The sequence below is a fragment of the Ruditapes philippinarum genome, unplaced genomic scaffold, assembly GCF_026571515.1.
Source record: "Ruditapes philippinarum isolate M1 unplaced genomic scaffold, ASM2657151v2 ctg919_1_1_1_1, whole genome shotgun sequence".
NCBI lineage: Eukaryota > Metazoa > Mollusca > Bivalvia > Venerida > Veneridae > Ruditapes > Ruditapes philippinarum.
The window spans coordinates 1-17,322 of NW_026860867.1; the positions used below are offsets into that span (position 1 = coordinate 1).

At 32.3% G+C, this 17,322-nt stretch overlaps 1 protein-coding gene across 1 annotated transcript; it reads right to left on the bottom strand.

Moving 5' to 3' along the window:
• Window positions 1–926: 926 nt before the first annotated feature.
• Window positions 927–10,711, bottom strand: LOC132713625 (solute carrier family 22 member 4-like). The gene is made up of 4 exons (XM_060696274.1): window positions 10,603–10,711; window positions 5,214–5,527; window positions 4,071–4,492; window positions 927–1,212 (listed from the first exon to the last, which is right to left on the bottom strand). The coding sequence occupies exons 2-4, from the start codon at window positions 5,520–5,522 to the stop codon at window positions 927–929; spliced, it is 1,017 nt and encodes a 338-aa protein (XP_060552257.1). The 5' UTR covers window positions 5,523–5,527; window positions 10,603–10,711.
• Between the last annotated feature and the right edge of the window lie 6,611 nt (window positions 10,712–17,322).

Consider the following 17,322-nt stretch of genomic DNA (forward strand, 5'->3'; position numbering starts at 1 on the left):
TTGTACAACACCAACAACAAATCCACTTGCAGCCACAGCAATAAAACAAAGAACGCTAGAAATCCGCCTTCCAAACCTAACAATTGAACAATTAAATACATGTATTATATTTTCCACATAGATCTGTTAACGTCCTACATACATGAATTCTTAAGACTCAGATGTCAATGATACAGTTTATAAAGTGAATACCAACATTTAAATGTTCCGATAACCCTTAGAAGGAAATATACAACGTTCATAAACAACTTGCGCTAAAATAGTTGGTAAATTTACCTCAGTTGTCTTTGCAACTCTTTATATACATATTCAATGAAGGCATGTCAACGGAATGCATTTGTATATTTGTATTTGAGAAAACTCCAAAACTTAATTTAATCTTTATAAATAACGATATGTTTTATACACGGGAAGAAAATGTTTATCAAAGTTTTGGTCTCCAACCTGATTTGTAACCAGAGGGCGATGATCTTTGTAGGAATTCCTGCTATACTAAATAGAAATAGGTTCAGATAGATGTTTCCTGAAAGAGCTTGAATGCCAAATGTTATTGCGTACAACACCATCCCTAATGCCAACCTGCAAAGAAATTTCATAACTTTGATTACACTATAATTGCCATGCGGAGGTCTGTTGTTTAAATACAATCGCAGGTCTATCGCACCAGGTAGCATGGACAGTCTGAGACTGTGATTGCAAAAATATGTGATGCTTAATGCATGGGGACTAGTTTTAAATGCCAATGTACACATCAATGCAGGATTATTTCAAACAACAAAATTAATCATATATTGCTTTTTTCTCCCGGTGCACTTGTAAATGAGAAATGATGCAACATTTCTTGGATTAATGAACGAGCCTTTTTTTAAAAACATGTTAATACATTAAAGAGCTTTTACAATGAAAAAGATCAACATAAGTTAAACTTAATCGATCATTTGAAATAACAAAATTACAAGAGAAAAAACAGGATAATAAACATGCCAGTCAATAGCCAGTAAGAGAGTGATTTTTGTAAGTTCCTTTGACTTAAACAGGTGTATGAAAGTGTATTTCTTGTCCATCTCTTTGGTTGATTCTTTCTCAATTATAACTGTATTTCCAACTTCTGGTACAGGCTTATTGTTTATCTTTGCCCATCGTTCTATAATCTTTTGTGCATCGGCGGGACGGTCATGTGCAACAAACCAACGAAAGCTTTCTGGTATGACGCTATGAAATAATAAGTGATCACTGTCATTTAATAAATAATATAATAATAACATATTAATTTCACAATATGTATGAAATTTCTTGACGTTTGTTTTTCTTTGTCTAATTTTAAAACGTAACTGTTAAAAGATTTTTAAACAATCACTGGTATTAAAAAAGTAACAAATACAGCAGACAAAAAAGTATGAAACTATAATGTTGTGCTTCTAGAAGTACTGAGATGATAATTTTTTCTGATGTCTACACGCTCTTATGAATTATGAAAAACAAGATCAACAAGGAAAGGCGGCGTTCAATGAACGCAACCCCCATATGACCCAGCAACAAGAACCAATGGCAAGGAGCCCAGGCGGACCCCAAACATAAAAAGGACAGGGCAACGTGTCGTTAATCATTAAATGATAAATAATTTGTAACTGATTAGGAATTCAAAGAAATAATAATAGGCCCACAAAGGGGAAGGGGACAGGAGACCGGGGGAAGGGGGGCGGGTTAATCAAAGAAATAAAAACTAGAGGCAATGGGGAAGATACTTACCGTAGACGAGAAAACAACAAGGGACACAAGCAAAAGTGTCACCAAAACAGTATGAAACAACATAGACATACATCTGAGGAACACAGTGGGGCGCCGCCTTGGAACGGTCAGCAGCATAATAATGACTGCTGGGGCGTTTAAACCGGTTAATGGTGCACCAAACCTCGCTCTTAGCCCCACCATGTTCCTATAAACGAGACAGTGTATATAAAATGAATCCCCGCCAAGTGAAATTCTAACAGTTGTCATGGTTACAAAAGGTTAAATAAGTAAAACACTAAAATGATCATGTAGAAACATATAAAAGTAAACCCAATGACCATAACAAAAGTACTCAATGTCCTAAAGGAAGACAGAGCAACAAGAAAATCACCTACAAGGGCCCGACGAAGCAAGGCAGAAGACGAACATTAAGACAATTCAGTCCCAAAGGGCTTTACGAACTATCCATCATAGAGTCTCCCACTTGGTCCGTCAGATGCAATCAAAAGAGGAAAGCGTAGTGTCCAACTGTAAAAGGGTTGAACACTAAACATGCAGTATGTCTTAAAATAGTAGGGTCATAACCTCTTTTAATAAAACGTTTAATAATTTTAGTAAAAACAGCAGAAAAATTACCATGACCCAAAATCTTACGAAGTTTGTAAACCACATCGCCATAAAAACCAGGCTGGCTAATCCCTTGTCGCAGAAGAGTTTTTAAATCACTATTGAATTTAGAAATTAAATCAAAGTTACGATTGTAAAATTTAGTAAAATATTTCCGTAATTTATGATAGCGGTAGCCCTGTTTTAGAAGCTTGCTGGTAATAAAAATATTCCGCTCGTTGAAATCCTTAACGTTGTTACAAGCTCTAGCGAATCTAATTAACTGAGATACATAAACCCCGTAGGATATTGCATGGGGTACGTCTCCATCCAAATGTGGATAATTAACTATACAAAAGTCAAAGTCATCTCTTTTATCATAAATTTTCGTGTGAATAGAATTGTTGTTGATAGTAATATGAAGATCCAAAAATGATGTACTAAAATTTCAAGAGTTCGTTTTATTAAGTTGTAGTTCATTCGGATAAATGTCAGACACCATTTGATCAAAATAAGGATTATCTAAATTAAAAATATCATCAAGGTATCTGGAAGTAGTATTAAATGCGACTATAACATCTTGTTGTTTCTCTTCAGACAGACTCAACATAAAGTCTCTTTCATAGCAGTACAAAAACAAATCGGCGACCAGGGGTGCACAATTAGTACCCATAGGAATTCCTATGATCTGTTTAAATAGGGTATTACCAAACCTGACATAAATGTTGTCGAAAAGAAAAGAGAGTGCTCTACAACTTCGTCACAGGTCCACATAGTATAATGTTTAACAATACCGTTAGTAAAAAAAAGCTTTGTTCGAATTACATGCTAGAAAAGTAACTTTTTCCCGTGCAAAAGTTTTCTGAATTAGGGAAATTAATTTATCATTGATTAATTTATGTGGCAAGTTGTATAAAGTGTAGAAAAATCGTATGTACTGACAGTTGAAGCTTGAAAGTTATTAATTTTGAATTTATCCAAGATTTCACCAGAATTTTTAATTGACCAAAAGAGATGTTTGCCTGTGTTTTCATAGACTTTATCACAATATCTAATTACATGTGTTTTAATGGCAGTCAAACAAGACGTCAATAAAATAGAAAGTTTACTTGTAGTGCAAGATGTAGAATTAGCAATAAATCTGGCTTTGTAAGGTTTTTTATGTAATTTAGGAATCCAATACATAATAGGAAGTTTGAGTTCTTTTTCATTAATTTGACTATGATATCGCCTTCTTATGCCGTAGTTTCCCCTTGCACATGCCCCAGAATAACAATTAAAGTAAATCAGAATTTTAAGAATCTGTATAAAGTAATTATGTTTGACATAAACATCAGTTTGGAATTTCCGACAAAATACTAAAACCCTTACAATTTTAAGTTTCATAAAAAGCATGCTTTATTCGTTTTTTTTGTTTTCAACGCTCACGAGAATCTCCTATGAGAAAACAGTCATTACATTAGTGTTGCATTATATAGACACTGTTAGGGCCAGGTAGGTTATAAGCATTTCCGTTCAAAAAATTGTTCTTCGACTGACAACTTAAACTTCATTCTATATCAAACATTTTGCAAAAACTAAAAACAAATAGCCCTGCATTATTACTTGGAGAACTAATTAGTGAGTGATATGTCTAAATATTACATTCTTTCGTAAAAACTAGTACAAAATGCTACAGAAACATATATGCATATATAATAAAGTAAGCTTTATAGTACTTTTAAACTACTTACAACCAAGTAAACAAGAATGGTATTCCTAGTAAACAACAAAATAATTGTATATAGCGCCAGTCTTTAATCAACCAGGACACAAGAGCCAGAGCGCACACTTGTAATGGCCAGGAAGGGAACCCTGTGATCCACGGACGCCATTTTGCCGACATAAATTCGGATAAAATGCAATGCTGAACGCTGATGAAGTCTCCAGCACCAATACCGATGAAAAATCGCGAGACAGCAAACATAATCCAGTTTGTAGACATAAAACCGATGAAATTGAAGACGACAACGATGATAATTCCGGCAAAGTACGGCCGTTTTCGTCCAAAGGTGTCCGAGAGTTGCCCGGCAACAAGACTTCCAACTAGCATACCAGACGCTTGTAGTGACATCACAGTGCTCGGTATGTAATCAAGGTCACATAACAGCTTGAACTGCAAAGCAAATAAGAATATTTTACATCTAACATTCAATGACATACATATTTTACTATGAAATACATCAATCGTTTCGATATACTGTTTAAAGTTACCGTATAAACCTCTATTAAGATATGATAACAAGATCAACAAAGAAAGGCGGCATTCAATGAACGCAACCCCCACACGACCCAGGAACAAGAACGAGCGGCAAGGAGCCAAGGCGGACCCCAAACAAGACCATCAAAAGGACGAATTGCTGGGTGATCTCAATTGTGGCTATTCTTATCTATGCTTATATATTTTGTGCTTATATATTTTGTGGCCATGGTCTATTTTTCTATTTGGAATGAACAAACAAAATGTATTATAACCCAAAGAACAAGCTAGGTGGTCCATATTCCGGATCATGTTTCCACTAACATAAAGAATAGAAAATTAAGTTCTTTTAACAATAATTTTGCATAAAACATGATTATATATTAACTCGTTTCTGAAATTTTTTTAAAAACCTGATATATTTTGTCAGTTTTTTATTTTTCATTTTATCAGCTTAATTATACATGAAATATATTTAATGAATAAAGAACTTATTATATTCGCCGTATATTAGTTGTTATACATATATATCTAAACACTTAAAAAGATGGCAAAACTTGTTGTTATAATATGTTACATTCAAATAACATCAAATGCTTCATTTACAAATTTTATATTTAAGATATTAATTACATACCTCAGATACTGCTGTTCTCACACCAGAAAACTCAAATGTATCACATTTGGTTTTATTTAATATACATGCTTTCTCAGCGCACATGTTTGTACCATTGTCGTTTTCTGCACAGGAAGCAGTATTATTGCTCGATGTGCCATCAATACACCACCACTTTGGTGTAGCAGTCAACATTATCGTGCTCATCACACTAAAACTTATCAGCGTCTTCGTCAGATGAACTGTGAAACCCATGTATTTTTGAAACCTGCCACATCCTCCAAGATTTTCAATTATTTCGTCAGGGCTTGTTGGTTTTGAAGCAGTCATTTCTCCTACACGTAACAAAAAGATATTACATTCAAAGAAGATAAAACCTATGCAATATGTTTTTTGGTTTGAAAATGTGAAATACGCACAAACAAGTAGGAAAAACTTTCGAAAGTGTTAAAAACCCGTTAAAGCAAGTTGATTTTTATTAATCGACTAGAATGAATTCATATAACGTCTTAAACATATATGCAGTGCATATTACTGAATGAGGAATGAGAAGTATAAGAAGTTCTGTATTCTGTTTAAATTTATTGCTTTGAGAAATATATTTTAGTTTAAGATAATGCTATAACATATCTTTAAACATATAGAAAAAAATCTTAATATACTAATATAACTTTCACACACCTTTGGAGGTAAATAATAATAATAATAATAATAATAATATCTTTATTTTAAGAAGATTACACATTAAGAACATACAATAACAATCATATATATCTAATTTCCAAAGTGGCCTTCTGAAATAGAAAACAACAACAACAACAACAACAGGACATGCATATGTAGAAAATGAATGTATAATATGTAATTTTTAGAATAATACAACTCATATACTTTCGACAGGCACTCAACAATTTTTGTTCAAACATATATGTACATTGCATCATTCGTTTGTTCGTTCATTCGTTCGTTCATATATTCATTCATTCATTCATTCATTCATTCATTCATTCATTCATTCATTCATTCACTCACTCATTCATTCATATGAACATCAAGATATGCTTTGTATTTTTCTTTAAAACATTTAAGGTTATTAACATTACGAATATTTAAAGGTATATAGTTCCAAATGTTCATGCCATAATAAGAAAATGTGTCTTTAATATAATTTGTTTTAGGTCTTGTCCATAATACAATATCTTTCCGTGACCTAGATCTTAAGTTATATATTTTGTTGTCGGATAAAGTCATCAGTTCTGTCATATAAGTCGGTGCCATGTTATTTAAAGTTTTAAAAACAAGCACCACCGTGTGGTATTTACATCTGTCAAGGAATGGTAACCAATTAAGAGTTTCGAATAGATTTGTTGACGGAGATCTTTGAAGTTGCTGTAAAATGATTTTAGCAATTCGTTTTTGTAACTTACAAACATTATTTATGTAGTTTGTGTTTCCTTTACCCCATATAATACAACAATAGTCCATAATGGGCAATATATATGCATTGTAAAACAATAATTTCATATCAAAGTGCAAAAAATACGATATTTTTTCAATAAGGCAATTTTTCCGTTAAGTTTTTTACAAACATTGTCAATTTGCAAGTGCCATTTTAAGTTGTTATCTATGCAAATACCCAAGACTTTTTGATCAGTTACATTTTCAAGAGCTATTTCATTTATCTTAAGAATTAATTTTTTAAGTTTATGGAATATTTTATTTTTGAAACAACCGTGTTTCCATAGCGTATAACTGACAACATAAATTGAGCCATGTCACGACAAAACCAACAATGTGGGTTTGCGACCAGCATGTATCATGACCAGCCTGCGCATCCGCGCAGTTTGATCAGGATCCATGCTGTTCTCTAACAAACTCTATTACAAGTAGAGGAACTGATAGCGAACAGCGGTTGCAGGCTGGTCTGGATCCATGCTGGTTGCAAACGCACTATGTTGGTTTTGTCGTGACACGGCTCAATTGTATTTACTTAAAAATGCATGGAAGACAAATAACTAAGACCTGCAAAAGTGTGTTATTTACATAACATGTTTATTTGCACTTTCGTATTTAGTACTTAATTGTGTAAGAGATGTTATATAATTCATCCGCGGTTGATTACATAACGAGCGTTTCAGGCTGCTGCACAAATATCATCATGCTTTTTTTAATGTGACTTATTATAAGTTCTTAACTTTGTACTTTTGGATTTAGTACTAAATAGTGTAAGAGATGTTATATAATACATCCGCGGTTAATTACATAACGAGCGTTTCAGGTTGCTGTACAAATATTATCATGCTTTTTTTAACGTGACTTACTAAGTTCTTAAATCATTTGTAAAGGTGATGAAAGACAAAAGGACCAAAGCAGAGAAAAAGTACCCACCGCATGATATATACCATTGCACAATTTTTTCTGTATTGATTTAATTAGGCGAACGGTGGAGGTTCTTGGATTCAATCAATGCGGTATAAGCCCGTGTGGTGAAATTTAAAATCGTTGTTTTTTTTATTAGACTTTAGAATAATAAAAAAGTATAACGATATATATTCATTGAAAATGTAAATAAAATAAAAGTGTTTGGTGGTTTAAAATGAATAACCAGTTAAATATAACAGATACCTTTTTTATAAAGAAATCAAGTACGTCAGTTTGATACCTAGTTTGGTTCTCGACACAGAGAAATGAGCCGCGTCATAACAAAACCAACATAATGCGTTCGTGACCAGCATGGATCCAGACTAGCCTGTGCATCCGCGCGGTCTGATCAGGATCCATGCTGTTCGCTATCAGTTTCACTACTTGTAATAGAGCTGGTAAGCGAACAGCATGGATCCTGATCAGACTGCGTGGATGCGCAGGCTGGTCTGGATCCATGCTGGTCCCAAACGCACTATGTTGGTTTTGTCATGGCGCGGCTCAAATGCATCTTACATATCACTTTGTTCTCTTATGTTAGCAGTTGTGAGCATATATATTAGTGTTATTGGATGTAAAATTCTAATTTGTTATTAAACTATTGAAAAGAACTCCACTGAGATGCAAAACCAAAAAGATAACATATATTAAAAAAAAAAATGTTTTGTGTTATTCTTAGACATTGCAACGTTTTTCATATTAAGGCATTTTTTTAAAAATTAGAATCATTCTGGGAAAAAAATGTTAATCAATTAAATATATGTTATTTTATAAACACAAACATTAAATAATAAGTAAGATAATTAACATGACAATAAGGTGTATAACTGGTGGAAGTATATAAAATACCACTATATAATATAAAACGGGTATAAATATTTTCATCGTTTAATTTTCTTTTATCCTTTTGTATTAAGTTTGCTAATCCTTATAATTAAATTTTATAGGAGCAGATAAAGTTGAACTTGCGAATTTATAAACAACCTTTCACGATACTCGTGTATACTAGTGATGGAAGAAGCTTAAACTATGCTTGGTTATCACGTGATATTTTTGACAGTTTTTGCCGTATATTTGTTGTAAGTTTAAATAACCACAGTCACATTACAGTCATTTTATCTAACATAAGCCTTAAGAACTAATTTTCGAGACTGCACATACTAATTTGCAGCAAACATGTTTATAAAGTGACATTAAGCTGATTTTTTTCATTGTCAAGTTGAGCTGATATGACTTTATAATTAAAAAGACTGACTTTTATACTGGCGATGGACCAACAGTTGATATTGGAAAATGTTAAGAAAAAAAAAATCTGCCTGAAAAATAAAAGCGACTGCCCTACTCTTTTCCTTTTTATAAACTTAACGTAACAGTTTGAATATTCCAATGAATATACCTTGGGCCATGTGAGTTATTTATCTTTCATTCAAAGTGTATTATAAAATTGAAAGGAATTATGGCAAAATGTAAACTTATTTTGCTTTAACCTGTTTGAATATAACCTTGACTTAAGAAGTGCATTGTATATGTCATGATTGTCTGACTGAAAAAAACGACGTATTATTAATATATACACACACATACACATGTACAATAAACATGTACCTAAGTATACGACAACTGTAAGCTTATTAAAAAAGAACAGCTACTAAGACGTTATTATTATTATTAAAACTATTGAAAAACTATACATCATAATAAGTATGTACATGTATATTAACGAATTAATAGATAAAATTATATTAAGCATTTTTTGAATACGACATAACAATTTAAAAAAAATCCTTTTCCGAATACATTCTTAAGGCTTTTAAAATTAAGTACAAATTAAGGTTTAATTACTATAATCATTTTTGTTGTCTATAAACATATAAATGCCTCCTGTCCTTCGACTACGTTTGATTTTCCCCAGATGAACCACAACCTATCTTCCATGAGGCCAAACATTTAAATCAACAATTAAAACATGCATATTCTTACCTGAATTACGTAAACTGGGAATGTATGATACAGACAGGTACGTGAAATAATAAATCCTACTGTCCTACTGTTTGTAGGTAAAGGTTAATGGAGTTAACAACATTAACGTTACGTTAATTAGAACAGATACTTAAATATATTCATGATCACACTATTACGCGTTCAACCTTGATATTAAAGGCAAAATATACTTTTTTAGAAAGAGAAAGCAGTAGTTTTATCGCGGTTAAACAATGTTTTTTTATGAGTATACTATTATGCTTATTACATGAAAAGGTTGCTCTGAATGTGAAAGTAGCTAAAGGTAGTATTAGATGTAAACAAAGTTGTATTTGACTTCCATATTTAACACTAAAACAAAACCAACATAGTGCGTTTGCGACCAACATGGATCCAGACCAGCCTGTGCATTGCTGATCGGATAAAACCCTACTTAAAATAGCAAAATAATATTTTGTTCCGGAACATTTTGTTCTGTTTACGTACATTTTTCATGTGTGTTAAATATGTCACTACTTTTTCGGGAATCAACCATGTAATTATGGAACCAATATAATTTTACTGTTGATACATTTAGAAAAAAAAATATTTAATAAGATATAGGTTTTTAGAGGTTTAATAAATATTGTCTCGTCTAACATGACCTTCTGCTAAAATGTCAAACAGGTTGTAACTTAACGTCCTGGCTGGACATTGAGTTTATCGGTCATCGGGCGTTACAAGGATTCGGCAACCGGCCTCGACCCTGAGTTACTCGACAGCCGGACACGTCGCTGAGTTACTCGGCAACCTGGCTTGATGCCAAGTTGCTCGGCTTCAGGTCTAGAATGGTTGTCATCGGCAGGGCAAGGGCTAAACAATAGTAACGAACATCGAGATGTTGGCTTGGTGTTTCATTTTGTAATTTAACTTGTTTGAACATATTCTATTTAAAGATAAAAACCACGTATCCTTTACTAAATCAAAACGAATGAATAAAAATATGACTGAAACAAAGATAGAACATTACCTTAATATATTTTGATGTAATACCACTAAATATAACTATATCATAAATGACCTTTTGGAAATCCAAATGCAATAATTTTTTATGTTGAGCTCTCAAGGTTGTTCACTCGTAACGTCGACACTAAATCAGGTTAAAGTTTATTCATGCACACGAATTTTAACTTTTTAAGGGTCATTTATGAATCACGAATGTTCATGAATTTAATAACACCATACAAGTACAAACAAGTCAAAGACGGTAGTTGAAAGCGCAAGCTACTGTCCAGCCCCCTACCACAGACTTAAGTATTTAAAAGTGGCGTTTTGTTTTAATTTGGAACCAAAAGACGGATGTACGTATTCATAATTCTCTCACTATTGTGTTCAGTATATGTTCATAATGTCAAAGGATCTACACACAGATGTCTTTCAGGGTATGAAATAATGAACGAAAGGGCACATGCAGGTTATTCTTAACTATAAATGCTGGCACGTTGCATAAACTCTAAAATTGTATGAGTATATATGAGTTATTACATTGGTTAGAGTTGTTCAGACTATCTCGTATCTATATTTATTTCTAATAAGAAGCGTTTTGCGTTAATGTTTCAATTATATATATATAATTGTCATCAATATTTGAGCCAATGAGCTAAAAAAAACTTAACAATAAGTCATAAACTTTAATAATTTGATACGATTGACGTCAAATGACGTATCGAGGTGCGTCATCAATACCAATCCCTATAGATATCAATTTTGTCAGTAACCAAGTCAATCATAAAGAAGAGGGAATGGCGTTTGTTTAATTTACATATCAAGTAAACAAACTGTGGCCGTAGAACTGCAACAAAGCGGGTAATGACGCTTTCAGATCCGAAACAAATATTTTAGAAACAAATGTATCAGCATTAATTGTAAAGTTACAAAACACTTATATAAAACTGATTTTTCAAATGACCAGAAGCGGTTCATTATTTCGGATTAGATATTAGAAAAAAAAGACAATTAATATTATAATGAAATCAATGAAAAAAACGCACAAAAAATGACGACATTTATTGTTTCTGTGACATTCATTCGTTGTCGAGTTAAGCTGAGTTGGCACTGTATATTTAAAAGGGCCATTAGTTATGAAGTGCCCTTTAAATATTTAGTATGAACGCAGTGACTGTCGCGTTTTAACGTGTTGTTAATTTCTCGTAAATGAATTTACAGACATATAATATGTTGTTCAGGCTTTTCATTTATTAAGGTGGGTTTTGTCAATTGTCTATGATCGCAAGTCATTTCACTATGATTGCTTTTGATTCCACAATATGCATTTATTTTTCATCGATATAAGTATGATAACTGTTTATCATTATGATATTTATTTTCCATAATATGATGTAAATTTTCATATGCGCAGCATATCATTATCAAAAATTATAAATGCTATGCATAATTACCGTTATTGTGTGTACAATTTCTCAAATGCAATGTTATTTGTCTATTATGTTGGTGAGTTGCAATTTCACGAAATATCATTCTGAATGCTAACAATGTATGCTTTGCTGAAATTTTAATATGTTATGTGACATTTTCATTATACTTTATGATATACTTGTTTATTATCGTGCGCTGTACAATTGGCATGTTTTATCTGTAACCGATGTGATGTTGCAGGGCATGCAATGAGTCGATGAACTTATATAAATAATCAGTATGCCGAGTATGATAGTTAATAACGATCATGACATAGCATAATATAAAATTGTACATGTCAATCATTTCAGCGAGAACCAACGTGTTATACTTAACAATGAAGAATTAACATAGTTTCATTATGATAGACCATCATTAAACTATGAAATAATCTGGCAATCATTATTTGCTGCGCATCCTTAGTATAAAAGTAAACTTAAATCATATATTAGAAAATGAACATAAATTATTAATATAATAATCAACAAGCATCAAATAAAAACAATTATCAAAATAAAAGAATTTTTGTGCATTTGGGGCATTTATAAGATTTACCCTTGTCAGTTCGTCCGTCCATCCGTCCGTCCGTCCGTTCTCATTTTGTGTCGCACGTAGCTCTAGGTCAAAACGTATTTGACATAGAGTCATGAAACTTTACAGGAATGTTGCTCAACATGTGTAGCTGTGCACCTTTGTATTTTGTGTTGATTCATTCAGTATTTGAAGTTATTGCTTTTGACTAAGTAAAAATTTGCAATTTTCAAGTTGTGTCGCACGTCGCTCACTAAGTATTTGACCTAGAGTCATGAAACATTACAATAATGTTGCTCGGCATGTTAAGTTGTGCACCCGGGGTCTCACTTGTGGATATAGTCTGTTTTGAGTTATTGTTATTGACTTAGTAAAAACCGTTCTATTATGTTGTGTTATTGGTTCCTTGAGCGTTCAAGTTAGAATCAACCAACTTTACAGGAATAATGATCAACATCACTGTGAACCTATGCATCTGGGGTATGGCATGTGGATTATTTTACGTTTTGTATGAGATTTTGCCCTTGAATTAGTATAAATTAGTATGAATTTGCAATTTTCAACTGTTCATGCATAACTCAAAATTATTAGTCCTGTAGTCTTGAAAGTTTATAAGAATGTTGACAAGCACGTGTACTTTTGCACAGTTGGATTTGCTTGTGGATTTATTGAGTATTTGCCCTTTACTTAGTAAAACATTTTTAGTTTTCAACTTTAGGCACATGGAACCCAAAAACTATTTGACCTAGAGTCATACGATTGACTTAACAGTGGAGTGTGGGGCACAACATTTCTAGTTAATTTTTCACCATTCATTTATTGTATATTAACAGTACAGACAGTAATGGCGTTCTATAGATCAATATCGTTATTGCTTAAGAAAAGTTCTATGTCAAATGTATTTTTGATAATGGGAATTCTTCAACAAAGTGTTTGTTTGAACTAACCAGTTTTTCTTAGCAACAATCGTTTTCCATTTCAAATGAAGGAAGGACAGTGAAGATCAGGCATAGATTGTAAACTTCTATTGTCATTGTTTGAACCGATACCCAAGTCATGCTGATGGCCATGAAAGCGAATGCATTTGTAATCGCGTCATGGTGTGAAGTATCTGATATAACTATGCTCTGCAAATACACCCAGTTAATAGTTAATCAAATAATCATTGGAGTAACGAGGTCCTCTTTCTAAACCAGCTTCATGCTCAGTGATTTAACAGCAGGTTTAATGTCCATCAAAATACAACAGAGCTACAAATGAATAAGAAGTAATGACTCAATTTACATTTATGGTACTTGCATCTTCAGTAGCAAGAAAGATTTAACTAAAGAAAAAGATACACTGATTTACCTTCAAGAATCATAAAAAAGCAAACCATCTTAATTCATTTTTTCTTTCACTTTGAGTTGCGGTAAATATGAAATTCCTTAAAATGTTTTATCTTTACTCTACCTACGTAGAAACTCCTAGAAATAATAGTAAAAGGATGGCAATGTGTTTTTGGAAAGAAGTCCACAGTTTAACATTCTCAGCAGTCTGAAACATTCGTAAAGTAAGCTTGTGTTCAGCACAATGAAAGTTAATCATAAACGAAGTTTCTTTTTTAAGTGAACACCAACACGATTTCTATACCTAATCTGTCATTTTTGAAGCTCTATCCGATCAAAAAAATTAAAAGATATGGATATTTCTTAAACTTTTTCACATTGACTTCAAAGTTGTTTTTTTATAACAAAAGAACCACTTTGCAAAAGAAGATGTAGGTGTTGAGACAGAAACTACAGAGAAGAAAACAATAAAGTAAAGGAAATATTTCGGGCTTACCCTTCCCCGGGATCAAATATAAGGAGACACTGCTTAACAAATTGCATTATACTCGCGATTTCACTCTCTTAAAGTAACAAAAAGCATATTGAGGTATATTTTCCAACAGCTTGGGCTATTCCTGGCACAAGTTCCCCAACTATAACACCCACAAAGCAAACGATAAAAGAAAGTTTAACCTAAATCTATAAGTCTAAGAGTTACAATTTAATGAATACCTTTTATACATGATACTTTTATATCATAAAAAACGAACATTGTCACTATGATATACTTGTTCAAATTTTCAAAAGATATATACATTTAGTGACATGTTAGGGGCAGACTTCTTATGTATCCAACGATCAAATCTAGAGGTCATTTATCAGACCGATTGTTTAAACATTCAATTATATGTTTTCAGAAACATTTAATATATGTCTATTAACACAACACAATAACAGTATTTAGGTCATTTGTTTAATTTTTCAGATAGTCGAGCATGCGATCCTCGGATAACAAACCCGATACTTTCCCCATTGAGCTAAGCGGGCGGACGCCAATTTGTACCCCCACCTGAATGCTTCCATTTACACGTATACACCGTATACAGATAGTTACAAAGTTTGCCGAGTATACGATTTATTTGCTGATGAATTGACTACAGTATACCCATACCTAGTCAAATAGACAGTAATCAGTTTTGCTGGTATGCTAACGATAATGAACAAGAACAAATTGAAGTAGATATTCTTGCTATAGCGTGGATGCCAAAGCTTTTTATACCATAAAATACCAAACCAAAAGCAAACCTATATCAACAAGATAATTTTCTTAAGCAATTTAATTCTGCTTTTCTAAAACTACAACTATAAAACCATGTGCAAAGTATGAAAGCAACAATGCAATAAAATGATTATAATCATTTATAGTATATTTAATGTATTCAAATGTTATGATAAAAAAGAAATGGAAGAAAAAATATTGTACAAATAAATGTAAACAATCCACCGCATGTAATGAAGTGATGTTATACAATACTATTTGCAGTTGATGGAAAGCGATACTGTTGTATTTGCTAATTCCTGTGACTAAAACAGATTAATATATTTTTTTGTCATCTTAGTTCAGATAAAGTATGACAATGTCCGATATGGGACGCTAATTGATCCTAGCATCACGTGCTTTAACCTTGGATGCGTCTACAACGCGATTCCTAGCTTTTTGCCATAGAACAGTTTCAGGTTAAAACTGAAAATATTAATCGCATAATGATGCAAAAGTAAATAAAGATATGCATTAAAATATTTTATTTAGAACGAAAGTATTAAGAATATATATGAAATATCTTTAACTAAATACACTCGTTAAAGGCATATATTGTTTATAAATTAACTAACACGTGTTAAATTATAATTTAAGGCAATTACTGTGAACTTGAGAATGACTTACAACCAAGTCAGAAGACAATGTAGAACAAGGAGACAGCACAGTAGTTGAATATACCGCCAATCCTGAACAGCCAAACACAATGCAACAAATAAGTAAGAAAGTCCAAGTAGGAAAACCGAACAGGCATGGACACCATCTAGCTAATTAATATACTGAACAGTCCAACACGTTATGTACCTCCATAGAAATGTAATATACGTTCAAAGACAATGCAGAGTAATCTGGCGGTACAAACACGGCTTTAAGTGTTATTTAAGTCATGGTTAAAGGTATCAACATATGTTCAATGACATGTCCTTCAGGAACAAAAAAGCCAAGAAAGCTTTATGGCCAAGTGTGACATAAAAAGGAATATTTATATTTATTGTTTATAATTCCTTTTTGCGACCACGTCAGACTTAAAAGTCATTAAGATAATCATTGAACAATGTCAAAAATCATTTATTATCAAGAAAAGAGGTATATTTTTAAATAAAATATAACAGAGATTTATTTATAATAATATGTAATCTAGCTCGAGTTTACCACAAATATAAAAAGAAACATATCCCACGAAGTTAATAATCATGCTGAATAGTTCAGAACAAGTAATAATGTACATAAACGTTTATTTAACATCTCAGTTTACCTACTTTAATCCTTTGAATTGACTTTTATATGAATGATAGTACAAAATTAAGTCTTAGCACCTTTCAACTTGTAGGTTAATGCACGCTAAATTTTTGTCCCTTGAATTTTTTATTTCCAAAGACTGATAAAGTTACTGTCACGATTATCATTATTTACGATAAGTCGCTTGATGATACCAGAGAAAATTTATACCTGATACTTTCAACAGCGGGTTATGTATGCGCATTTGAAACCCGCAATTTTCCTTATATCCGTTAATGTAATCACGTTTTGGGTACTAACCGCTTTAATCAAGTCAAACGATTGTTTTGTCGGCGACAAAATTAGAAATCACAAGGATTTTTTCGATGAGAAAAGAAAGAGAGAATAGTGCATAGATAAGAAGTTCAATGCGTTAAATATGATATTACACATGTAGCAAGCATTTGTACACTGTCACTGACAATTTGGGTTCTATATCCGGGTTACACATTTTAGGCACACTTAAATTGAAATTGTAATATATATATATTACAAATTATTCATCGAATTAACCAGGGATCTTCAAATTTGGAAAAATGCGGAAAAATTCAAATTATATCCTTATATTACTATTTGTATCGGTTACTTGTCAACAATTCTCGCTTCTAAGCAGTTGATTTTTCCTTTTGATTAGATTTAATTGTTTACTAAATTGTTTGATGCTAAAAAGAATTGTCTTTTCCGGTATCGCTATTTTGTCATCCATAGAATTCGCATGTTCGAAATGTAACTTCGTTTCTAGCGAATCTTAGTGTAAAAAGGTCTATGAATTATGTTTGTTCGAGAAAGTTTTTGCATTGAAACTATTTGGCTTTCTTCATTGGGATTTCAAGGACAA

What these genes read in the sequence shown, in the direction of transcription:
- LOC132713625 (XM_060696274.1), bottom strand. Translation starts at nt 5,522, where the DNA reads ATGACTGCTTCAAAACCAACAAGCCCTGACGAAATAATTGAAAATCTT. An exon ending in TGAGAACAGCAGTATCTGAG is followed by an intron (nt 4,493 to 5,213) that starts GTATGTAATTAA and finishes TTTGCTTTGCAG; the next exon opens with TTCAAGCTGTTATGTGACCT. An exon ending in CCATTCTTGTTTACTTGGTT is followed by an intron (nt 1,213 to 4,070) that starts GTAAGTAGTTTA and finishes ATTATTTCATAG; the next exon opens with CGTCATACCAGAAAGCTTTC.